The sequence below is a fragment of the Aptenodytes forsteri genome, unplaced genomic scaffold, assembly GCF_000699145.1.
Source record: "Aptenodytes forsteri isolate BGI_AS27 unplaced genomic scaffold, ASM69914v1 Scaffold227, whole genome shotgun sequence".
In the NCBI taxonomy this organism is placed as follows: domain Eukaryota; kingdom Metazoa; phylum Chordata; class Aves; order Sphenisciformes; family Spheniscidae; genus Aptenodytes; species Aptenodytes forsteri.
In genome coordinates, this window is record NW_008795365.1 from 3052729 (window position 1) to 3078979 (window position 26251).

Below are 26251 nucleotides of genomic sequence, written 5' to 3' on the forward strand. Positions count from 1 at the left end.
AAACCCTTTTTTTTTTTTTTTTTTTTTTTTTTAACATGGATAACAGATCAGTAGGAAAAAAAAGTAAAATTCTCCCAGTATAAGGAAATAAGCTAAGGATGGCTTGAATAGATTTGTCATTATCACTTGCACCTTCCTTAAGAAGTAGGACCAAGTTAAAATGTAAAATTTCCAAGAAAAGTTATATTAGGCATTTAAGTTAAATATTCACTAATATGAAGTTACATGTTCCTTCCTCTTTCAACTTCTGTCTTGACTCTTAAATTAATTTTCATCCCTCTACTCCTCTAATCCTGGCAGATTATGATGATAGGAATGTGCTATTTAAAGGGCACAAAAAAATTCCTTTTTTTTCTTTATACCTCTCTTCTATCCAAAGCTACTTGAAAGGAATATATACTCAATTTTAAAATCTGGCAGGCAAACTATGGTAAGTGTAAGTCATAAGTTAATCGATATAAAGAGGTCATGTCTCAGGTAACAGTGTCTTAACCAGCTTTATGAATGTCAAAGGATCAAGAATGCTTTAAGAAATGTTTAACCCGATGGGCACACGTGCCTCGGGCAGACAGTCTGAAACTGCCTATGCCACTCCTGTTCTGTTTGCTGCACCTGTGGAAAGGTCAAAGAATTAACTTAACTGGAACATAAACCTGGCAATAGCAGTAAAAAAAATCATCATTGCCATCATCATCTCAGAAGATCACTGTACCCAACATTTCCAACAACATCTTAAAGCAGGCTTTCAGCTTTGTGTATACCTCCTAATTTCAGATGCTTTTACAAAACTCCACCTGCTCAGGCAGAGAAGTTGTACAGAATGATAATCCCAACTTCTCCAGCTCGGCATTTTTCAAAAGAATTAAGTAACAGGTTGCAGATTAAGGGGCCCAAACCAACATTTCCTAGAGCAGCCCACAAAGGCACAAACTAAATCCATTAGCAAGTGCATTTACAGCTGCTTGCTACTTCATCAGTCAAGTCAACAAGATCCAACAGGTAACTTACCAGTCAGTGCCAGTCCACAAGATGACCCCATTTAGCCTGTCACTTCTTCCCTTCTCAGAGAAGGTGGGAGTATAGCTGTTTAGGGAGAAACTGCTTCCCCAAACACCTCCTCCTATGCACTGTAACCTGACAGACAGCACCATCCACCAGCATTCAATGCTCCTCATGCTTTCTCACCCTCCTGCAGTAGGCAGGAGTGGTCTGTCTAAGTTCTCACTCCCCTTGAGGGCACAACCAGGCTTGTCTTGCAGAGGAGGAAGGCTGCTTGCGTGGGCTGTAAAGGAGTATCAACCCACAAGAGGTGTCCCAGAAGCTCAGTCCAGCCCCTGTGGCTACAAAGGCTAGACCAACCTAAGTTAATCAAAATTTGTTTTGCTTATTAGACAAACGCAGCAATGGCCTCCCAGTTTTCATCTTAAAAATGTCCTTAGACCTCAGCCTTTACTGGAAGAACTGGAAATTACACATTGCTCATCAATAACTCTGGTGGCACGGTAAATATGTACACTGACTCTGCTCCATTCTGAATCTAAGCATTCTCCCATACAAGACGGGTTTACCGAGAACGCAAGAAACAAACAAAAAAAAAGCCATGAACATACACCTTGCTGCAGACCGCACAGCAACACAGGAGTGCCGAGTTCCCAACTGTCATCCCAGGAACTGGAATGCAGATTAGATGCCAAACAGAAAAGAGGGTTTTAAGTTTTCCAGTGCGCCGACTGGAAAGATTTATTTGTAGACAGGGACAGGATTGTTTCTCCCCTCAACAAAGCAAAGAGGGAAGCTGCCAGTCAGTAGGGCAGAGCTCATGAAACTGAGCAAGTGTCAACGAAACCAGATCTGGGAAGGAAGTTTTGCCCTACTGAGTGCAACAGAGAACACGGAAAGGAAGACATACCTAGCAGTGATTCAAGAACAAAGTAGTTAACACTGCTGCTAAATAAAGAAATTTACTTTCTAATAAAGAAATTTACTACCTACAGCTGCTCTTCTGCTTACAGAGGATATAGCTCTTCTGTGTTTTTCCTATGAAACTGCAACATTCAGCCTAATAAAAAAGCTGATTCCGATACCTCCAATGTTGGGGGAGAGAGGAATATTTTTTTTTTCCCTCCAAAAAGCTTCCCGGCTTCGCATAGTGATTTGTTACTGAAATTTCTCAAAGCATTAAGATCTATGCCTGAAACCCTGTATTATGTAACTTTGCAGATACAGTTCCACTACTGAGGACATCAGATGTTACTTGCGCAGCCTTAATCTCTATTCTTTCTTTTCCCATGAGAACATGGTTTACTCTTCCAGTTACAGGAATGTGCTCCCAGTTAGTTGCACAGCCAACTCTCCTGCCAGTATGCCCTGCAGATAGAGTGGCATATCCCTCTAACCACGTCTCAGCACTGGTTTTGCGTTTAACTGGAGCACTGATGATTGCAGCCAGTGCAACCCACGCCCAAAACTCGTTTGTTTGTTTTCAAATGCAAGTTTTCTTCTTGTAAAAGTGTCTGGATTTTCTCACTGCTCTAGAGCTTTCCCTGTAGCTTTACAATCTTAAATAATGAAAGACCCTCAGCCACACATTGGGACTACAAACATGGGTGTTTGAGTTTTTTGGTTTTTAGAAGGACTGGAGTCTATAGACTAACGGATTTTTAAGGGGGTCTCATAATACTTGTGTGTCTTTGCATGTGTGCAGAAGCTATAAAAAAGAAGTGACGTCCGTTCCTCTGGGTTCATTTGCTGTGGAGGAAGCCATCTGGTAAGAAAAGAGTCAGGCAGACAGATATATCTGTCTTGGATACAATTGTACATTTCTGAGATGCCAGGAGGCACCTGTAACAAAACAAATCACCTTCCTCTCAGGTATCTCAGAAAACTACCCCCGGGGTTTGGTAAGACGACAACAACTTTCTCAAATTGTTCCGGGGGAATTTCCTAGACCACTGGTCCACCGCCCCACAAGCCGCAATGCAGGCAGACTCCTGTGCTTTGCACCTTCTAGCTCTTTTAAAAGCAGCAGCCTTGGCTTACAGAGAACATACTAGCAGGACTCCTGAGTCCCCCCCTTCTAGCCAAAGCTTATTTCCTGTTCAGTGGAAGTTTATGAAGGATCTAAATGACAGACAGCTAAAAATGCCTCCTATGACCTATCTGCTATGCTGTGCTGTGCTCTGCTCCGAAAGACTGTTTGCATTGGTTCACTTGCCATGAAACTGCTGGCCTCAAAAATTAATTGGTATCATAAGCAGACAATACAAACAATAAATTCTTTCATTTTTTTAAGAAAGAGAATTAAATTAAGACAGGAGTTTTTAGTAAACATTACTTACTAAAAACTATTTAATAGTCCTGCCTTTTGAATAAGTTCATTCTTATGAAATACATTCCACTATAAACAGAAAAATACTACAAAATCATAAACATAACAAACAGGAAAAGCAATAGAGAGAGACAGAGTTTCACAAACAGCAACAAATCAGTTTTTCCCCATCTGAAGTGGAGGAAAGCTGTGGGTAACTCCTCCAAAGACAGAGCTTCCCTTAGCAAACCCACTACACAAGAGCTAAACGCACCAGAACATTGGTCTGGTTCTCATACAAGCAGAGAATCACTTCCAGTCCACGCTTTGAAATCAGCAGTCGTATAAAGATCTTGACAAAGCGAAAAGGCTGCTCAGGAAAGGAAATAGTATAATGCCCATTTTCTTTGTTCATGGCAAAGCTCATCACTGAGAAAAAAGATGCCACTGAAAGGCAAGGAATCCAACAGCAAACAACAGCTCCAGTGTTCAGTCAAGAATGAACCGCTCGATTATTGTCAGCGCTGTCCTCCACAAGAAACAGTGGTGTTATTAACAACCAGCAAAATCCAAACTGGTGACAGTTTTACAATGCAAATTCCAAGCATTTCCCATTGATGAAACAACAGAATGAAAATTCTCTAGTGAGTTATGTTGATGCATGTGAGACCACAAAGTTATCTGGAAGAGGAAGCTAGTGGTAACAGAACTTTTCAACCATACTCACTCAGAGGTGGGAGGAACGCACCCAGAACTGGCTTTGTACTTTTTTTCTATTGTATAGACAGTCATCTTTATTTTATAGATTAACGTGCACAAGTTCATATGTAACTCATAAAACAATTTCAGAAGACTGTATATAACATTCAAAAATAAACAAATATATAAATTAAACATTCAATGTCAGGAATCACCAAAACGTAAGACATGTGCCTGAAGTAGTCTTAATTTCGCATTCATGTTCCATATTCTGATAATTACATGATTGCCACCTGGCCTCGTGCCACAGAGAAAAAGTGAAGGCTGGGCAATGAGATATGGCAGCAATTGTTCTGCTTGTTTCTAAAACTGGAAAATGTTTTATTAAATTGGACAATTTGCAGGAAGGAAAAAAAGGTTCTAGGTCCTGCGATTAAGGTAGTCAAATGCTGTTCCTGAGAAACGCCGTTTTATCTGTGCCTCTATCTCTGCATCTGAGATGTTCAATATGCTGTCGGCAGCCTAATTTTTCAGAAGCGGTCACCAATTATGTCTTTTCCACTGTCTGGGCAGGTATATTTAGCAGTCTGCGCCGTCGGTGGACTTAACAGGATCTGAATATGTGGAGTAGTATATAATGCCATGAACTCTTATTGAACAGATCTTGAATGCATCTTACATCCAAAATTATTGGATTTTTTTTTTTAACCTTAAATCAGTGAGTAAACCGCTCCTTCACACAGATTTCTTCAGATTACTGTGAAGATAGATTAAGTTTTCTGAACCCTTAAACACTCATGTGCAGAGGACCAAAGAAAAACTCAGGAAAATTAATACCACCATCTTCCAGCAGATTAGGAACAGTGTAAGCTAAATGCAAAGAGTCACTGAACAAAAGGTAATAGTCAGCTATTCATGAACACTATGTGTTAAGTGAGCACTTAACCTGTGAAATAAATACTCATGCATTTAAATACTTCATTATAAGAGGTAAGTATAAGTACATATTTGCACAGATTATTTAAATTCTACCTTTAACCTTTTGAGTGTATGCCTTTGAACCTTAACAACTTCGTTTAACTTGGGAAACCACAACTGGGAAACCTCTCCCCCCTTCTGTTTTTTTTTTTTAAAGAGGAAGAAGAGGAAGAAAGAATAAAATAGTGACTTCACTGAAATATTTCTTTAAAAATCCATAGAGAAACAGTTTCTCATGTTCCTGATATTTGCTGGGAATAATTCTACCTTCAGAAAAATGCATTGGGAGAGATGCTATTTTGAATTTGATTCTGACAACCTGGTAAAACTGACAAAGAATGCAAAAGGATTTTTGAGAAGCTACGACTGTGAAGATACCTGTGGCATAAGAATGAGTCTTTCTTTTTTGAAAAAAGAAAAAAAAAAGAAAAAAAGTTCAAAAAATAACTATGTAGCATCTTTCCTCTGAAGATATCCGAAGGAATAGATGTGTGCCAAAACTGCAGCAGGAAATAGAAGAGACTGTATCAAAGTAAAACAGTGAGTTTATATTGCCTTGGCGAAATGACAGGAAACATAGTAAGGTGAATATAATTGGATCAGAAATCCTATACAAAGAGAAATGTGATGGAGTAAAAAGGAAATACACAAGTACTTAGGGACAAAGTTAGAAAGACTAAGGCAAAAACACGTTTTATTTAGCAAGGGGCAAAGAAAACCCTAAAGAAAAGGGGTTCTTAATATGTATTTCAGAAAACAGAGAGAAAGGAAGCTATAAAACTGTTATTTAGGTGGAAAGAGTTAAAACAAACCAACAGTTGACTGTAAGACAATGGCAGATTTTAATAACCTTCACAAAGGAAAAAAGAAAAATCTCAGTTCTCTAATTACAGCAAGCCATCTAACAAAGTGGGGAAAAAAATGGATGTTAAGGAGAGTAAGAATTTCTTAAGAACAATTAGATGTATTCTTACATTATGCAACTGAAGAATTAATTGCATTCAAGTCAGAAGGGGTTTTGCCTTAGAGTGGTTGAGGAACTCAGCAAAGCAGACTAAAGGGAGAGGCAGCAAGGTCCCAGAAGATGGTAGAAGAGCAAACACAGCAGCAACTTAAAAGTGAGAAGAGGAGGAGAAAGCAGGAACTGAGAAAGTTACAGACCAGACATAGCAACTCTGATACTCAAAAGTCCTGGAACACACTATAGAAAGTTAAAAGCTACTTTGAATTTGTTAAGAACAACATCTAGTTTCCTTTCTGACATCAGCACAGTAGCCGATCTCCTCAATGAAGTCTTCAATGCTGACCCACACGACATTCTCAAAAGCAAAGGTGGCGACTCGGTCTTAACAAATAAACCACAGGAAGAATGAGAAAACAACATCCTGGTTGCAAAACTACCCTGAAAAATACCTGTTCAGCTAAGAGGACATTTCAAACATCATATAGAAAACTACAACCAAGTTTCCTGCATGATCCAAGTTTCAGTAGCAATTTATGGAGTGACCTACCAATAACTCCACCAGACTAACATACATGTGGAGTGACATAAACCCAAGAGAAAATGTCAGTGCTTTCAGAAAGCAGGATTAAAAATAATTTTGACATAAAACAGAGATGGTCTAAACTCAGTGTAGGTAAATTGAATAAGGAAAAATACAGATGTAAAACACCACTTTGAAAGGGTAACAGTGAAAATACTACTATGAAGGAAAAGTGATCAATTTTACTCCATGACTACTGTAGAAAAGTTCCCAAAAAGTTCCCAGCTTAATTTGCAGTAAAGGAGACTTAGGATGGATATCAGGTGAAAAAAATAGAAGAATAAACATTGGAATAAAACTAGAGAAATCCCTGTCCCTGGAACTTTTTTAAAGAATAGGTTAGACCAGCACTCATCAGGGATCATCTAGGTATACATGACCCTGCCGCAAGTCACACCTCTGGCAGGGCTGCAGGCAAGTGCAGCCAACTCCCTCAGCCCTGGGATGGGAGTAAACTAACTGAATAGGGCATGAGAAACTACTAGACAGGACCCGAGGGATTGCCAGACACGGGCCGTAACTGTGAGAGAAGCTGACAAAAGTTACAGACAGCGCCGTGAGGGGTGACTGGATTTCCAGTGTGGTTAAGGGAGAGTTATGTGAGAAACAGCTGAATTCCAGAAGCAGCTGAAGGGCAGGACAGAGGACCTCCAGGGAGTGGAAGCATGCGCAGCCAGCATACCAGGGTGACTGCACCGGTAGTGCCAAGTACTGCTGAGATTACTGAGGGAACAGTACAAGCGCTATCAAATTTGGTTATGATTTAGCAAGACTGGAATCAAGAGGGAAAACTAATTACGGCAGGCTGCTCATTTGGGAGACTAGGATGGAGGAAGGGAGGTATGAAGGTGGTAAAAAGGACGGTGAAGAAGGAGGAAAAGGGGTAACAACCACAGGCGATCAGTACCTACCAGGTAGCCCTGCACTGCTCATCACCACAGCTTAAACGAGGGCAGCCAGCGAAGCTTGTTGTTCTGAGCCCACCACAAGAATCAAACCTGCTTCTGCTGTCAGGAGAACTGGGCCTGGGAGGGAGGTCTGGTGCTCTCCCTGGCAAGCAGAAGGATGGCTAGGTAGTGGGACAGAGCACCTCAGCATCACCATGTTGATGCTTATTTGTCCCCAACTTTCTCCTACTAGCCTTGTGAAGTTCCCTTTCATCCCTGCACTTCCATGACACTTTTGTAATGTCAAAGGAGCAGAATGTAAGTCCTATGACTCCATTCGTGCTTAACACATAAAAATCATTTTCAGAATATCCTCAGGGACAAAGTGACCTATTTCCTATCTGCCCTGGAGAATGTCACCAAGCTACGGTGCTATGGAAAAAACGTAATTTGTTTTTGTATTGGCCACTCCGTAATAATTTGGATTAATGCCAACTTCCCTTTTCACAAGCAACTAAATCCTTTGACAGTTGGGATATAATTTCGGCAGCCTTTGAAGGAGATAGGAAAAATGGTAAAAACATGAAGTGCAAGACTCCAACATCTGAATTAAATTATTAAATATCCACCAAATAAATATTCACCAGACAAATGATAACCAAACAAGTAAATTTATGGTAAACACTAATAGAAAGTTTTATGGACTCCGGATACACCACAAACAATACTATCAGAAAACCATGAAAAGTGTAGGTGATGAGCATTTAATTTCAGTTTAGAATGTATTTTAAGCGCACATTTGGTTCATTTACCATATGGTTGTGAAAAAAATAACGTTTTTCTCAAATATCTAAAAATTAAAATGCACAGCAACATCTGAAATGCTCTTAGTTCTATAACTGTTCATTGATTTCTTTAATTTCACTTTATGTTACCCAAATTTATCTGCAATTTTGCACTGAAACTGAAGTGAGCAATCAGAAACCTTCTGGTCATCTTCAAAATGGTAAGGGGGAAAATGCTCAATAAAGAGTATTCTTAACAAAGACGACTGAACACTGTTGAAAAAAATCCTGCTATATACTTTGCATCTTAATGGAAAGTCTTTGGATCCCTGACCTGATTCCAAACATCTGTGAGTGCAACATGCCCTAATATTCTCCGTGGGAGTATCCCTAGACCTCGTGCCATTGTTAAAACATCTATTGCAAAGTCAGAAAAAAAAAAAAAAAAAAAAAAAGTCAGAGCAGCAGACGCTGAAAATTATCTTTACCAGTCACCGCACAATCATTTGCTCAGAGACTTAGGGCCACTGTTATATTAACTCATTCTAGAAAGGACACATAACGTCTGCTAGACTACAGATGCAATGAAATGGCCACGCATCTGGTAACTCAGAGAATATGTTCTGTTTCTGTTTGGAATTAAATATTTGCCCCACAATATTTTATACTCCCCAGTTTTTCATCAAACTGTCACTGTTCTAACAGAAACTGAATTTCATACTTTTCTTATCAAGAAACTGACATTAATTAGCTTTTAGTGTGATAATGCCTTCTGTGTAAGCATGGGCAGCATATCAAAAAAATAACTAATACTGTTTTGTGTCATTCAATCTGAAAAACAGAGTGTTTTACTATACAGCCAGCCAGCACTGGATTCTGTACAGCCTACGCTGTTAATCTATTACTGCTGAAGATCTATTGAGACAGTCACTGAAACGTGCCACACAATTCTGAAGTCCTGAAGCTGACATCTCTCAAAAACCTGGTATCAAAATAGTGTGGAAAATAATGTGACAGGCTATAAAGTATTTTTCATTGTAAAACTTCCCAAAGACTTTCACTACTAGATGTATGCAACTTCACTAAAATAAAATACAGCTATGGATGGCAGACAAGAAAAGGCAGAGTAAAGACTATACTTCAGAATTATGAAAAACAAAAGCAGCATTCAAACATACTTGAGCAAATCCCTACAACGTAGCAAAACAACCCAAGATACTGAAAAATTGTCTCTACTGTGTAAAGGACATGTAAAGGACACTCTTCAAGAATGTGCAAGGAACTACATAGACCCTAATTCTGACCCAAATGTGGTTCCAGATCAGAACGACATACCAGGACGTAACACGGCACACTCGAGGAATCATGACTATTACTGGACTCAGGACTGCCAGAGAGAGTTTGTTGTTTGGTTTTTGCTATTTTTTAAATTGTTCACAAGTTCTTTTCTCACTTATCTACATACTACTACACTGCAGGCACCGCTTCTGGCACAGAACACAGATTAGTCTCAGTTTCCTCTGAGCGATGCCAAGTGGCCACTGGTTTCCAGGAAGATGAAGATATAATCACATGGCAAATACTGAGGAACATAATTGCTATCTAGGCAGATCTAAGAGCATTTCCTAGATGTGGAGTCTGACCACACTCAGAAGAAAACTGGGTACACATCATCTGCTCTATGAATCCCTGCTCTGAAACGAAAGCTGGGCATGCAACTGCAGAGGAGAACCATGGTACCATCCAGAAAGAAACACCCCATCTTCTGGACAACTTAAGAAATCAATATAGCAAGGTGTATTGCAGAGCTCTCAGCCCACAGTCTATGTGCAGCCAACCTGATCCATATTACACTAGAACCCTAAGCAATCACAGGCACGTGAATGAAGAACGCTCCCTTCTACACAGCAGAGCAACTAAATGTTTGCAGATGCAACCCTCCACCAGAAAGCTCACCTACAAGGAAAAGGTTTGTAAGTCTGCTACTGCATCCAGCCAACAGATTGCATCCCAAATCCACTTAAGTGTTGAAGCTGGAGCCAGAGATCCTGGATCCAAATCTGGCCAACTTCCCAACTTTGGGTGTCCTGCTGCAGCATTAAGTCTTTCATCTTGCTTTTTACTGTAAATGGTAAACAACCTTACGATGGTTTTTCCCATTCACCCCAGCCATAATTTATCAGGGCATTACCATTTTAAACCAACTCATAGTTACCTGTCCTTAGTGTAACAGCCGCCGCCTTTAATGAGAACTAGCTGCTGTCTGTAACTCTAGACTACAGAATCAGAGGCTGCACAATACGAGCTTTCACTGTTGTTATTGATATGAACATCTTGGTGGTTAACAAAGCAGTAAGCAACTTGAACTGACTTTCATCTTACTCTCTGCTACATGTACCGCTTTTTAAAATTTTTATTGCAACTCACCAAAATTTCTCTTTGTTCTTCCAGATTTTTTAAAAAGTTTGAAAACTCATGAAGCGATGCATCTGTAATACAAAACCAGAAAAAAAGTTTAGTTATGTTGCAGGATGGCATGGCAAAATATAGCCACTTATAGTCACTTCTTACCTACCTAGGTATCTTTCATCATCTGTCTCTGCATCACCAATGAATTCAAATTTAAAGTCTCTCAGAGAATGGGCAAATTTTCTCTGGGCTGCTGAAAGGTCTGCAAGGAAAAAAAAGCATAGATTGAAGGTTAGGGAATCATTTTAAGAAGGCTGGAAGATCCTCCTACCCCTAGAATAATCAACTTTTACAAGAAACTCTTAACACAGGTGTGCCTAAGGACATTACAAGACATCCGATATTGTCTAACCCTCTTCTGATCTCATCTGGGAATTTGTCGCATGGATTTCTTTATACAAGGCTGTATGGTAGAAAGCAAGTGTGATCATGTGTATAGTATTAGACCTATTCTTATGCTTCACTATACCACAATTTAGGGCACAGGCCATACAAACAGATCTGTAACTACAGAAGTTTAAGGCACAACACTCAGAGTAAGTTGTGCCAGTTGTCTTACTCTGCTAACCTAAATTCACCGGTATATTTGTCAGCACAAATATGCATCTTCGGATTTTCTATATACTTTACATAGATAGCTCTGCTAGTGAATCATTTATACATAAACCAAATTTAAAAGAGTTGTTGCACTGGAACTAGAAATTCCATGGAGTTAAACTATACCAAAAGTTAGTTAAGTTAAATGCGCGACATTAAAATTAATTTTGTATAATTAATTAATTTTGTATAAAACATTTTCTTCAACCCAATTTTTACCTATTAGTGTTTGACAATTTGGGGTCAGAGGGCTGCACTCTTACATCCCTCAGGAAGTAATCAGACTCTATATTCAGCTACAATATCATCATTATAAACCCTTATTAAGATTTATAAATCTGTAAATAAGCAGTGTACACACACTCTTCTGTTGTAGTGACATGTGCAGGTTGGGAACGTCGTGAGTTCTGGAAGGATGGAATTGCTCAATGGAAAAAAAGGATGCATGTCCTGCCACACTCCTACCCAGTAGTAAAGTTTTTACTCACATTTTTCTTGTCAGCCAAGGTTAAGGACAATTTGAAATATTTAGTTAATCTATAATCTTTTTCTTGTCACATGCAGTTCTGAAGGGCTAAGAACAACTCTTTTAACTGACCAGCTAAGCATTTTGTTCTTTAATATTAACTGGAGCTAAAAGAGTACAAACTTGGGCTTTTTTTGTTGTTCTTGTTTTAGGGTTGTTTGGTTTTTTTGTTAAAACAACTTTATGATAGGTCCTGCATCCAACACATCATGTGTTTTATCCTGTGTCATAGTCAAGTACAACTTCGACATACAATGCTGCACTGAAAGTTCAGTTCAACCACTTAAAAGGATAAGTCACAAATACTCTACAAACAGCAAGACACAACCTAAAATGAAAAAAATGCTTTCTGTTCCTTGACATTCCACATTCCTTTCTTTTCATCCATTTCTCATTAGTCCTTTCCTCACCTATTGTGTAACAGCGACGTTCCCTGTGATGCTATGCTGCTGCTTCTAAAGACTGTATGTGTACCCTTCAACATACGAAGCAGCAGGTTGCTGCACAGGGTCAAATGAAGAAGGGTAAGAAAGTTGAAGGAAAAAGCAACATAATTCCCATGCGAAAGGAAACATGAGTATTCCAACTCAAACGTCTCGTGGGCTGAAAGGCTGTTCATAAAGCGGACAGCAAAAGAAACAATTTTTGCCGGCTGTGAAAGGCTTAAAAGTGGCAAATAACAAGTTTCTTAAACATCTAATGTTATGCTTATTTGTAAGCAAGATCACAACACAAGGCTGAAAAGAGTTTAATTTTCTTGAATCCGATAATCCCCTACCAAAGCCCTGTCATATGAGAGCTAGCCGCATGCTAGAGGAAGGAATTGTTTATTACGTTTTTCCCTCGCTTGTAGAGGTGAAGTATTCAAATAATGTTGAGCAACGTACATGTTAAGAGAAGGCATGCAGCACCGCATGCACGCATCACCCCCCTTTCCCCTTGACAGACTGAAAGGGTACTAAAATATTGAAGTGGGCTATGGGCTTTGATGAGCCTTTCTAGAGCGGTGCAAAACCACCTCCTGTATGGCTGCATAATCCCACCTCTCCACCAAAAGCCACCTCTTTGGTGACAGTGACAGCAGACGGAACCTGTGCCCACGCCCTGACTCAGTGCAAAGTCCAACATCTTCAGTCAAGTTGAGAAGGGACTGAATTGAAACACTGAGCTTTTCACAGGATCAGAAAGCCACATCCACGCATTCCTCTTTACTGAATCTGCTAAGGGATTGGAAATTACTGACCAAAGGGCTGAGTAGGTGGTTGGAAACAGTAACCTCTTAAACATACCAAAATTAGATTTGCAGAGTTCCTGTATTAAAGCCATGAAGACGCATTAAATTTTTGCAATGTCTTTCCACAAATCATCTCTGAAATGTTTAAGAACTGTTCCAGAAAATTTTGGAAAGCATCAAGGGGTGGGGGGAGGTTGGAGATTTGGGACACAGAAAAATGACCTGATGGGTCAAGAAAAGCTGCAGATAACTGGCTATTGAACCAACACCTAGAAGAAAAGACAATGAAATAGGAAGAGACTTTCTGACAGGTTTTAAGAACTTGGCACTTTCAACAAAAGTGAGAAGTCACTGGAGCGAAATAAAAACCAATCACATGGTGCAAGATGTAACTGGGAAGAAACAAACCTCCTGACTGGGGGAAGAACACTCCAGTCATTTGGTTCAACAGACTGCTGCAATGATCAGAGTCCTAACTGTTGCCAAAATAAAGAGATTTCTAATCCTGCTTAGTCAGCAGATGTTAACTACAAAATTCATCCTCCAATGTTTATATATCGCCCATCAGTCTTGTTTTATTTTGGCTAAATTTACATTTAAAGGTCACATTCTGTTTTCATTCCCTATGCCAAAATAGCACTGGTCTAACATAAAACTAGCACCTTGCCGGGCAGAACCACTGGTGCCCAGCTATTCACAGGAATGGAAGAGCCTCTGGTCTGCCTCTCGCTAAACTAAAAGAAACAAAACTGCGTATCAAGTAGAGATGGAGGAAAATTTTCTCAAAAGGTCAGAGCAAAAATACTGAACTTGTTCTGCTACAGCACAGGAAAAATTACAAGGATGGTGGTTAGACTCAGAAAGATAACATAGCCCTGTGTTGGATTTCTTGCTGTCTGACAAACCATGGCCAGAGGGAGACACCTGAGACCGTCTGCAGTCAAACCTGTGGGGCAAACAGCATGAAACTGCTCCAGCCTTTACCCTGATAAATTCCGCATATCCTACAGTACATACACAGATCTTCACATAATTACAAGCATTTATAAAACTCTATAAAAACAAACTAGATGCTGGTATCATCATACGTACTATACTCTCTTACTATTGTGTTACGATTTAAATGCTGAGCATTGTTGCTTAAGTTAGAAATTTCATAAATGTAACTTGGCTCTCTTCTGTCCTGTGTCAGACCACCTTTACTACTGCAAAATTATTTGGCTGGCACTGACAGATACATCCCAGTATTGTTCCACATCAGCATTAGAGCTTGCAAGGCCAGTATGAGCTGTATAACAGACCATAAACATATATGGATTCCAGCTACATACATTAGAATAAGACAGTATATGAGTACGGTATGTATCAAACAGCACAGCCAGTTACGCTGATTATCCAAATAATGCTGTAGCCTACTGAAAAAACACAGTGAGAATTTAGGGGGCCAGAAAGTAACTATTTTATTCCCTTTAATCTCCACATTCTACACAGTAACACCAAATAGAAAGGCATAGGAAGCAATAATAGGGTTGTTGCTTGTTGAAAGCTGCTGCTATCCTTTAAAGGCAGGAACAGGGCATTCAAGATCAAAGAGCGTTTAAATATCAACCAAACACTAACACTCTTTCCTGAATAAAATGTAATCCTGGTGAACCCATAAGGCAGAGTCATTTCAAAGACTCACTTTCTTAAAGCACTAAAAGAAACAAAGCATCTGCTAAATGTTTTGACCAAAAGACTGAAGAGAAAGACAGACACATTTCCAAAGAGAGAAGGGAGGGACATAAGGACACCAGGGCTTTTAATTTTCTCTCTTTGTTAATGTTCATATCAGTCCAATGTATTTTTTCATGTTTGAATGTAGCTACTTAAAAACACACCAGAAGAAACGGGAGCAGCTGCCAGCTCCCCCACTTTGCTCTGAAATGCTTCGGTAACAAGCGTCCCCGTCAGCTCATCCTGCGCCAGACACACTGCTGGTGCCCCACACAAATACCTCTATATTTTTCCATTTGGATTTGGAGGAAAATATTTTTGTTCCTTATCTGAGTTGAGCCGAGCCAACACGACACCATTAGTTGCTAGGCGGTGGCCAGCCCTCACTTACAGCACCAGACTCCAATCGCTCCCTTTACTCCAAGATCAGCGCTAACTTCAGTGTTAGCCACCTAAACTAAAACTCTTGCACGAAGCAAGACAATATTGCTTCCTAAGGCTATCCTAGATCTCTTTTGCATGGCAGAATTATCTGCTCACAACAGCCCTTTGTATTAGTGTTAACATTTTTCTACAGCAAAATACAGATTTCTACATCAAGCTTCACTTTTACTGTATCATGATGATTCTTTAAGAAGAACTGGAATTACATTGCCATTCCTCATCCCTAACTGCAAATCTCATTGACACTAACAAATACGCTTCAGGGATGACAGATTTCTAGAGGCTTTATTTAACAGGGGTTAAAATTGCTCTGGTCTTGTTCAACAACATTCTCCTCAAAAAGCTAAAAGGTTAACAGATACTTAGATTTAACTACCAAGCTCGTCTTCAAGCTATGTTACTACATTAAGGACTAAAATTAGACTTCTCGATCTATTTTCCTCGCAGTAGGCCAAGATCAGGCAAGCTACACATCGTCGTGAAACAGGCAAGGACAAGCTGAGTGAGCATCGGCCTCTCCCCTCTTCTTCCCAGGCATCAATCTCACTTGCAAGAGTTAACGAAGTAGCTTCAGAGGAACAGAGTACTTGAAATAGTTTGTCCAAGAGCTGCAGTATGGACTTGTATGACATTTTGTACAAAACGTGCTATCTCAACGCTTACAAAAGCAACTCCACGTTTCTCTTCTGTGTCCCCTTTAGCAAGGTGAACAATGAATCTAATATAATCCACGACACTGAGAACATGAACAGGATTTAGTTATTACCTTAGTAAGGTGGATAAACAGGATTTACTTATCAACTTAGCAGATGCAAGCCATGTGGCAGATTCTTAAGAGCAGTAACATGTTCCAACTCCCTAAAACCAAATAAACTTTCTACTACTCATTTTTATCTAGTAAGTATATTGAAAGAATCGTCAAAACAGAAAAAAAAATGACAATAAAGCTAAAATAGAAAGTTATGCATTCCCCTCCAAAACCAGAATGGAAATCAAGTTCAAAGACTAAAAGGTTTCTGGAGCCCAGTTTTGACAACATCACGCAACCCACGAGTTTCTGAAAGCTTAGCAAATGCAGGTATGAGGATTAAAAATCAACTCATCACTAACTTGTCAAGTAGCTCTTAACTTCCCCCCCCCTCCCCCCCAGCATAATACAGTGTAAGCATATTTGGACCATCCCACACCTTTAAAACAAATAAGAAAAACTGCAACGCCTCTCCGTTTCAGTTTAATTCAACTAACGACACAGCATTCTACTCCTGCTGGCCCAAAGGCACCTTTCCAGCCGCAGCTCCCAGGCGTCCAGCAGTTGACAGCTTCACAACCTCTGCACTCATATGCTCAGGTCTGAGACAAATCTACATCAGTTGTATCAAAGTTACGATGTGTTTTATTATTTACTAAAAACCCTCAGAAATTTGGTGTCAGAATGAAGTTACGCTAGATCAAGTTTACATGTACATGTGCACACACAAATGAGATTTTAAATTTTCCAAATATAACCAAAAAGAGGAAGAGCTAGCAAACAGCAGTAGTAATATTTTAGGAAAAGTCTTTCAAATTTTAACATGGAAGGGTTTTTGTTACCAAACTAAAAAAAAAAAAAAAAAATCTTTGCAATTCAGCATCAAACAGAAAAAAGTAAATTGCAGGAATAAAATGAAAAACAAACCACCCTAAAGTAATTTGTATGTAAATACAAGAAATTAATAACAATTTTAGGAATCTTAATCTCTAATGGAATTTTTCTTTTTAACTTGTCAAAGACAGGAATTGATGTCATTCTTCCATTACACTAAAAGTCCAAATTTTTTTCATGACTCTCCCAACTAATGACAACAGGAAGTGAACTCCTAGAAGCCAAAAAAGAAAAGCATGTTTTTATTGTCCAATCTAAGAGAGAGAGAAAACTGAATATTGGGGAAATGAGTATCATTCTTCAGAACAGTGCCTCTGTTAGGAACTGACTGGTCTTAAAAGTTTCTTCCACGGGGATGACATTCTCTATTACCAGTTTTAGCACATGCTGGGGTCACGAATAGTGGCATAATTATGGGACAAGTAAAACCAGACTATTTAGCCTGAACAAGACACATGTAAATGGCATGACAGAGATATACTAACCTTCTCCCCACTTCTTAAGAGATAGAACCACACAATTTTTTGCAAGATTTCTATTTCATAGGTTAATTCCATCATATTTTATGATTTTCCTTCTTTCAAATGCATAATCCCATAGTCTAAGTGCCACTATTCTCCACATATATCAAAACAGGCAAGTTAAGAAAGCTTTCAGATTTTAGCAGAGTAGACTCTTATTTTCATAGATATGCCAGATGTTTTAGATGCCATAACCTCCAACCATTGTTTTCTCCTATAGAAAGTATGCAGCATAATAATATAAAACACATATCATCTTACCTACCTTCCCTTGTTCTCCAACTTTTACCAGTGAAAACAGACTTAACTCTCTTCTCCTCTTTCTACCCTTGCAAGTACAAGGGTACAAACTGCACATTCCCCCACATCAAGAAACAACCAATTAACGTGTTAATTACCATATATGAAATAACACAAAGTAGCATCTCACATGGGTATGGGCAAACTGCCAAATCACGCTGGTATCGTCCCTTGGCTGCACCACACCTTCTTGGGTTCGGTTATTTGCCTTTTTAGCTGGATCTTTGAAATCAGCAAGCCAGCCCTACTCCACCCCACCAAGGGCATCTTCTTCCTTGCGTCACAGGTGTTAGGCAAAACAGCACACTTAGTATCTCAGCGGAGATTAAGGCTCTCCTAGAGCATCTCCAACAGCTCTTACAAAAAAGTGCACCCCTCTGCCAGCTCAGATGGTGACTAAATTTTTCAGTTCTGCTTTTCAGGAACACAGCATAAGTTACAGTTCATGAAAGAAAAAGACAAGCTACAACCCTGCCAATGAATTCACTCCTTCAGGGGTGGAGAAACATTCCTGCAACCACCTTGACATAAGACCTGTATCCTAAAGACTCTGCTGAAGGGTCAGGTAACTGTGATGGAAGTTACTGTGGAGTACCACAAAGATAATTTGCCTTCAAAGGAATCATAACCATCTTCTTGATCCTTATAACCTCCCTGTCTCTGACAACAAGACAGACCAAAAAAAGTAGTAAATTAGAAAGCAAGAACTAAGAAAAACAAATTTGCGATGCAGAAAACTATGAGAGCATTCCACCAAACTCACATGGTTCCCAAAGATAAAAACTAGCAGTTCAGGATTTGCTGCAAAGGTTTCCCTATATCATACTGCACCAAATGGTAGCAAGATGGACACCCATGTTATGTACATCATCTGCTCCCAAAAGAAAACTCTGCATCAATCCAGAAGCAACAGTTTGAATACACAATACCAAAATGGTTGTACCATCAAGCTTTCACAGGTAAAACTTTCTACAACACCTTCAGCTCTGTAAGTAGCACAGACCTAGGGACTGTCTTCCAAAAATGACTGAATTCGAAAACGTGAGATGAAAACATTCCTTTTCAGAGAGTAGAATTTTACTATTATTAATGTAAAGATGTATGAATTCAGAAGGTGAGATTACACTTCATAATTAATTTTCTAGCAGAAATTTAAAACTGACTTAGGTCTTCTACAAGACAACTCTGATCACTAAATGGAACATAAATTTCCAGATGTTGTATTCTCTGAATTCTTGTCAAACACCACAGATTTGAAGGCCCTCCTGCATTTATTCATGGTTTCTTTACTCATTTATTCTGTAGGATGACTATGTTCCTGTTTCACAAAACATTTATATCCTAAATGAAGCTATTGATGTCTCAAGGACAATTTGCCAACAAGCAAGGGTGTTCAGTAGCAAGTAAATCAGAAGACCATACTGCTTAAGGATCATAGAATCATAGAATCATAGAATCATTGAGGTTGGAAAAGACCTCTAAGATCATCGAGTCCAACCGTCAACCCAACACCACCATGCCCACTAAACCATGTCCCTAAGCGCCTCATCTACACGTCTTTTAAATACCTCCAGGATGAAAAATTTTGCTAGATAACTGAAAAATTCTCCACAACTGGGAAACTCTGTAAAAGAAATAAGTAGTTACAGGAAAAAATGTGTTTATTGTACAGACACTTATCCAACATCAGCATTCTGAATGTTTTAATTCTGGAGTACTGCTTTCTTTCCCAGACTTATTTCCCACACAATAACTATAATGTTTACATAAAACAGAATAAATTGTGTTGAAATACTATTCTGATTGCAAAAGAAAAGACCAATTCACTGTTGGGTAGAAGCTCAATTTTGCCATTACATTCTTCAACTTATAAGAGAGTTTCGTGGTTGGGGGCCAACCCCACATAATCAAATCTATACTCTGAATATGGACAATGAAGCATTAGCCCCTCACAGCTCACCTTAAATTATATATTCTCTGAATTCAGAGCACTTTACTTTTCAAAATCCAAATAACTAACAGGACATGTCTACCTAATTTCTTCAGTCATCAAAATTCACCCATGGCAGTCGGGTAAAGTTGCTACATCAACACAGCAGGGCCACCTGACAAGGGCACAGACATTTCCCCCTTCCAAGAAACAGGACTGACTTCATTATTTGAAGTCTATTGTCTTAGAAGGCACACATGCGAGTGAAACTTGATGTGGCTCAGAAAGTTGGAGGGGAGCGCAGCTCAGCCTGGGATGGGAAAGCCACAGCAAACATGCCAACTTGCAGGTTTTTCACATGCCGCATTTGCTGCCATTGAGCATGAATATCATCTCGGCGAGTTCACATCCAATAAATAGTTTCAGCAAGATCTTTTTTTCCTCCACAGCAGCAAGCAAGGGAGGAAAACAACCAAACCAACCATTCCCCACAGTTTGTAGCCAAAAGAATCCTGAACAGGATTTCACACAATAAAGGCCTTTTTCCAGACAGAGCTCTCTGCCTGCTTAGTTCCAGCCACCTGCAAACAACACAAGTGTTAGTGCTTTTCACAAGAAGTCAGAAGACAACTCCATAATGGGAAGTGGGCAGCCAAAACACAAGGAGAGCTGGTAGCCACCTCCCTAATGAATAGAGCAAGTATTTTTATCATCTTTAAAAGCACATGTTGTTAAACTGACGGTTTGAAATATTTTATGAAGCTGTATATCAAGTCTGCAGAAATATCAACGTTAAACATGAAAACCTTTGCAAAAAACCCCAGCATCATTCACAATGTTTTCTCTCTTCAAAATGGCAGATCTCTCAAAACATTGTCACTTGTATGAAATTACTGCCTGTCTGAACATTTGCATATATAGACAAAAAACCACAAGGAGATCAGACTTGCAAGATACTGCGATTTCTCCACAACGAAACATGTCCAAACACGCACTCAGCACACCTGCACACGTATAATTAGAGTGTTACATGAAATGGCTACCAAATACTTTGTCATCAGTAAGGCCATAAAAGGTTCAGAAAATAAAGTTACATTTTCACCAGTTCCTCTGCTCATAAGTCATGAAAATTAAGCAAAATTTTTCCAGTTGGCTGAGAAAGACCTTAGATAGTACAGCTTTATTTTCCCAAGTGCAACAGGATTCAAGTGGGAGAAGACAAAGGAAAACACAGCGAGGAATCAGACAAATAAGCAGCCGAGATCTATAATTCAACAAGTAATGGCCAAGTGCCCAACCTTTCGGCTATTTATTTATTTATTAAAAGGTGAGAGTATGAGTGCATTTTGGAAAATATTTGACAATTTAGTGCATTTCTACACAAAAAACCAACCAACTCAAAATCCAAATTCAAAATGCAGAGGGTAAAAGTTCTGGCAAGATTTGCATTAAACTCCCTTTATTGAGGTATAGACTTTTTTGTCCACTGTAGGCAAGCCAGGCTGAATCTTCAGCATCAAGGAGGATGGGATAACCACAACAGGCCCCTGAAAAGGGAAGAGTTCAAGAACAACTTTGCTGTAGCTAGACACAGAAGTGAAATGAATCCACGTTTTGACAGAGAAAACAGCTGGCAGCAACTGTGTGGTGCAGAGGACAGCCTGTACTTACATCATATATAGTTTCCAGAAAAAGCACCAGACAGCATAGTAGTAGGTAGCTAAACTAGATGCCCAAATTAAAAAAAAAAAAAAAAAAAAAAAGGTTTTACTACATTTTTCCAAAACTGTCAAATGGGGATTTTGCATGTAAAGCAACACAACAGTTGTGTGTCAAAAGGAAATTTTTCTGATAGCTCTCACATGAGCTGTATCTGACTAAACCATATTAAAACTGAAGCCTCTAATTAGGTCAGACCAAAACCATATACATACACCACAGAATATTCCAACATCCGTATACTGAATACAGGATTCCTTTAAATAAATAAAAACAGCAGAAAGCACTGAAATACATGAAACATGAAAGTAAAGGATGAGCCTCCCACTCCCCTTTCACTGCTCTCACTGTTGCTCTTTTAAAGTTGTTGCTCAAAGAAGCCCTGGTGCTCCAGCATCATTTCACCTGCCAGCTTCTCTGATTATTGCAGTTTATTTGCCTGGGCAGAAGAATACAGTTATTGCTCCTGCCATCAATAACAACAAACAGAACTTGCCAGGAAATACTTATCTAAATATTCAACTATGTAGTGTGGTATATGCCAAAAGAGAAACTTTACTCGTCTCTGGTCTGGATAGTTGTGCAATATTTGAACTCTATGTGCAAAGAAATCCTGTAATCCTTCCGTCAGTTTCAGATTAGAAATTTTACAAGAGGCCAATGAATCAATTATAGGATATTACTATGTACGTAAAAGAGACACACAGTCAAACTTACTAACTCTGATTAGGAAAAAACCTTTGACCTTAAAGTTCCTGGCACACAAGCATGTGAAAGCCTCACTGCTCTGGGATTTCACTACATTTCTCCAAGATGAGTTTCCAATCTGGATATCAGTGGCAACTGGTTCCCAAATCAAAGATCACTAAAGGATAAAAAAAACAAAACAATTGAGCAAGAGCAACCACCATATCCTCATGAGAAGCACAAGGCATGAAGGAAACATCTTGCAATCCTACACAGCTATACCAACATAACTTATAAGCAGGAAACAAAGGCATTTGTTTAGTCTTCTAATGCAACTTTCATATTTTATTCTGTTTTGAAACAAAAGGAAGACTTACAGTATATCACACAGTAAGAATCTTTTTTAGATTACTTACGTCCTTTATGTTTTGTCACAAGATTTAGCTTAAATTTACTATCTCGGTTTTAGAGAAAAGTCAAGCTGGTTTTGTTTCTAAATGAGCGTAACATATAGAGTGAAAGTACTAGGCTACGTAGCTTTTTTTGATTTTTCCGTAACTTAACTGTTTCAACTGCATTACTCTGCACTCTGCATTTCTGACATGAGGTGTTCTCACGAGAGAGAAGATAATGCAGTTTCTTGCATAAGTCGAGCAATACCATAAAAGTATTCACAACCTCCCTTAGAAACTACTACGTATTTTCTGCACTGGAAGTGACTGCTCTCACCACTTCGATGATATGAGGAACACTTTGTATAATAGAGTAGGAGTACAGAAGTTCAGTCTTGGTTCAGTAGTGTTTGAGCTTCACTGATGGAAGCTGAGGAAAAAAGAGTGAGCCAGCATTTCCAAAGAGAAAGTTGTTTTATAAAATGTTTGGATTTATGAAGTTTCTATTACCATTTCTGGGGTTGAGGCATTACTAAGCTTCAGAGAATTTGTTTATAAAAGAGAAGTATTGATTTTTGCTTTGCCTCTCTTCCCTGGACCCACCAACAACAGTTCATATTGAAGTACTGTCCCTGCTTATCATCAGCCAAAGGATCCACAACTCTGCCTTGCTAGCCCAGACATATTCAGCATACTCAGAGCTTTAACTGCATGTGTCAGAGAGTGAGAAGTGGACAAAAGGGGAGCAGAAGACTAAAGGTGACCCACAAATGATCACAAATGTTGTCAAATTAAAAACCTAAGCATGGGTCCCCTTCTCTAAAACAAAACGAAAAAATCCATTCTACCAGCCTAATAGCTCAAATGAGGAGCCGTTTGGACAGTGACAATCTATGTTCTATGTACAATACTCACAGAAGAACCCCAAATTTCAAGAATGTTGCCTGAAATTACTACAATACAAATAAGGGATAAATTAAGCAACAATCTGAAGGAAACGCTTCCGCTTTCACCAGTGAACAGACTGTATCTGTACAACACAGGAAGGGAGTTAGGCACAGCACGTACACCTACATACACAGAATTGTTCTATGGAGAAAAAAACCAAATCACTGAAAATCAGCTTAAAAGAAAAAAGAAAGTATGCCACGCCTTCTATGAAAGTTATCTTGCAATAGAATCATGCAAGAGCACTACCAACAAATCTACCGGGAGAAATACTAGTTAGAAAGCAAATCAAAACGACAAGACACTTAAGGGTTATTCTCAATAGCCAGAAGACAGACCTCAGGTCTGACAACTGTGAAAAACTCTTAAACCCAAAACCACGCTGAGAATAAGCAGAAGACTAGTCATCAACACTTCCTAACATCGCAACCTCAGCAGTGCAGAACAAGCCCCTTTACAGGATAGCTGCAGCTTGCCGGGGAGGTGGGCTCCGAGAAGAAACGTCACCTCCAGCTCCACTTGGTACCCAGCATAAAGCCTAGCGTCTTAACCCCCGCTGAAGGGAAAGGGCACTCGCCACCCTCCCATGAGACCTTACCACACGTATGTTGTACTGTAACAGTTTCTTTAAACCGGCATAGGGAGAGAACCACCACGGCATGTCACCCACCCAGATACCCAGTTCCTGTGCTGCTGTGCCACTCAGAGCAGTGACCGAACTGATGCCACAGCTGCTGGGCCAGTAAAGAGCAGCAGGAAAACAGCTGCTGCCATTTATTAGAGGGAGCATAACTGCACCATTGCTAAGCCAGTCTGCAGCATTGTGTCTACAGGGTCTGTCTGTACAAGCAGCTACTGCCAGGCCCTATCACACTGAAGAATTTATAGCCTAAAATTACCTACTCCTTTTCTTCAAATTCCCAGTCCCACGGAGACTGGATTTGTTCTGGAGAGGTATGAAGTAAGAAATTATACTCTATTTACCAAAACTCATCACTTGAAACCTTATGCTGAAGTTATATATGAAGAGATTATTGCTACTCTATGCCACAAGCTAGCAGTATATTCTTTAGTACTTCAAATGCAACATTTATTTTGGTTATCAAGGAAACAATAAAATACTTTGCAGCATTATACTACTAAAGCATTTAGTGCAGCAGCACTTTGTGAGGTTTGGGGATGAAACCAGGAGAATTTACAATTCCTTCTCTCTGACATCTTAGGAAAATTCACAAAATCTATTATCCAACTGGGCTCAGACAGCACCGGGGATAAAAGGGTGGTAGGTCTGACTGCAGGCTGACCGCTGAATATTCATCAGCAGCATATGTTAATTATTCAACTTGAGATTGTAGGATAAACACTGCATGTCTATCCTTCTGCACTCCAGCTGTACTGGCTTTATAGCTCAAGCTTTAGCACTCACTGGTACAAACTGTCCTGGCTGCTCACAAAACTTTAAATGTGCATGCCTTTTAAATCAGATTATTTATTCATCCATCAAGCTTGGAAGCAAGCAGAAAACAGCCAAGATGATGGAAAAAAGGAAAGTAATTACCTAACAATCCCTGACACCGAACAAAACAAAAATTTGAAAAAAAGGCACCAAATGTGAAATATTAGGACAACTGTGGGATCTAATTGCCTGACCAGGTCTAAGTTTTGCCAGGCTGATAGGGAAGACTAAGTAGTTGTCCTCTGTTTGTCCCACCCTCTGCCTCCCCCCAAAATTACCAAAAAAATAGAAAATGTTACCAGTTAAAATCATCATTCAACTTACCCAACTGCCACGTGGTTCACCTCAGTTTCTGCATTTAGAGTACAAAATCAACAAAAAAGCAATTTGTTTGGCAGAGATTTCAGTGAAAGGGGCTCTTTTGTAAACTGTCTTAAAAATAATAACCAAATTTAAACAATCGGTTTTCTGTGGATCCCTCTGAAGAGATGGTGCTTAAATACTCTCCGATCTCTGGTTTGAGGCAAATCAACAGACTTTCAGTCTCAAGTGACCAGCCTTTGTCTTTTGAAACGGAAGTGTAGGTGACAAGACTGCTACAGGGAAACTACTGATCTCTGCAAAGGAAAAAATCATAGGCTATTAAGGAAAAATATGCACTTAAGTCTTTTTTTTTTTTAAACCTTTTTTCAGTATATCACAGGCCTTTAAAAAAAATAAACACTTTGTTTTTGAAAGCAAAGTCACTCTGAGTCACAGATTCTCAAGTCTCTAGAGGAAAAAGGATTAGAGGAAAAAGGATTAGCGGGGTAAACTGACCACATACCAGGAACCTACAATCCAGAAATCTCGGTGTAACAGCAGTAGGATCATGAGGCTCTCTGTGCAAAAGACAGGCGCAGCAGAAAACCTTAACCTAGCAAAGCCACATTTAAGACAAACTTCAGGGACTTGAATCACAATACCCATGCTGGGACACTCTGGTTACTGCATGCTTCTGTAACAATTTGTAGCCTCTCTATTTTCAGTACTTTCTTTCAAGGAGAAAAAAATTAGATGGGAGAACATAATTTAAAATAAACTAGGAATTAACCTGGATGGTAGAAGAAACGCCTTTCTCCTTTTTTAAAGCTTTCTAATTAGCACAAGTGACAAGAATGGTCATAGAGGCAGAGCAGGATATATATTCCTTAAAGCATGTAGAAGCACATAAGGAAGACTGATTAATGTTGCTACAGGGTTACTTACAAACACTAAAAAGAACCTGATTGTGGTGATAGGGGGTATTTGGTTTTTTAGTCCTGTCCCTTCTCTTTGGCTGCTTCTTCTAAGTGTGTGTGTGGGCGGGGGGGGGAATCTGTCTTTCCTAATGCAACATCCCTTGATTTCTCCTAAGTTTTATATTACATTGATTCCAGCTGCAAAACCAAAACCTTTAACAAACACTTATCAAAGTGCCTTATCAAAACA

The 26251-nt window shown here is 39.3% G+C and overlaps 1 protein-coding gene across 1 annotated transcript in view; it reads right to left on the reverse strand.

Moving 5' to 3' along the window:
• Positions 1 to 26251, reverse strand: part of ARHGAP10 (Rho GTPase activating protein 10) — a 155006-nt gene that overhangs the window by 100105 nt on the left and 28650 nt on the right. Inside the window, exons 2-3 of the mRNA XM_009280245.2 lie at positions 10776 to 10871; positions 10628 to 10689 (exon numbers count right to left, since the gene is read on the reverse strand). Coding sequence (XP_009278520.1) covers positions 10628 to 10689; positions 10776 to 10871 — 158 coding nt within the window. The remainder of the gene's footprint in view (positions 1 to 10627; positions 10690 to 10775; positions 10872 to 26251) is intronic.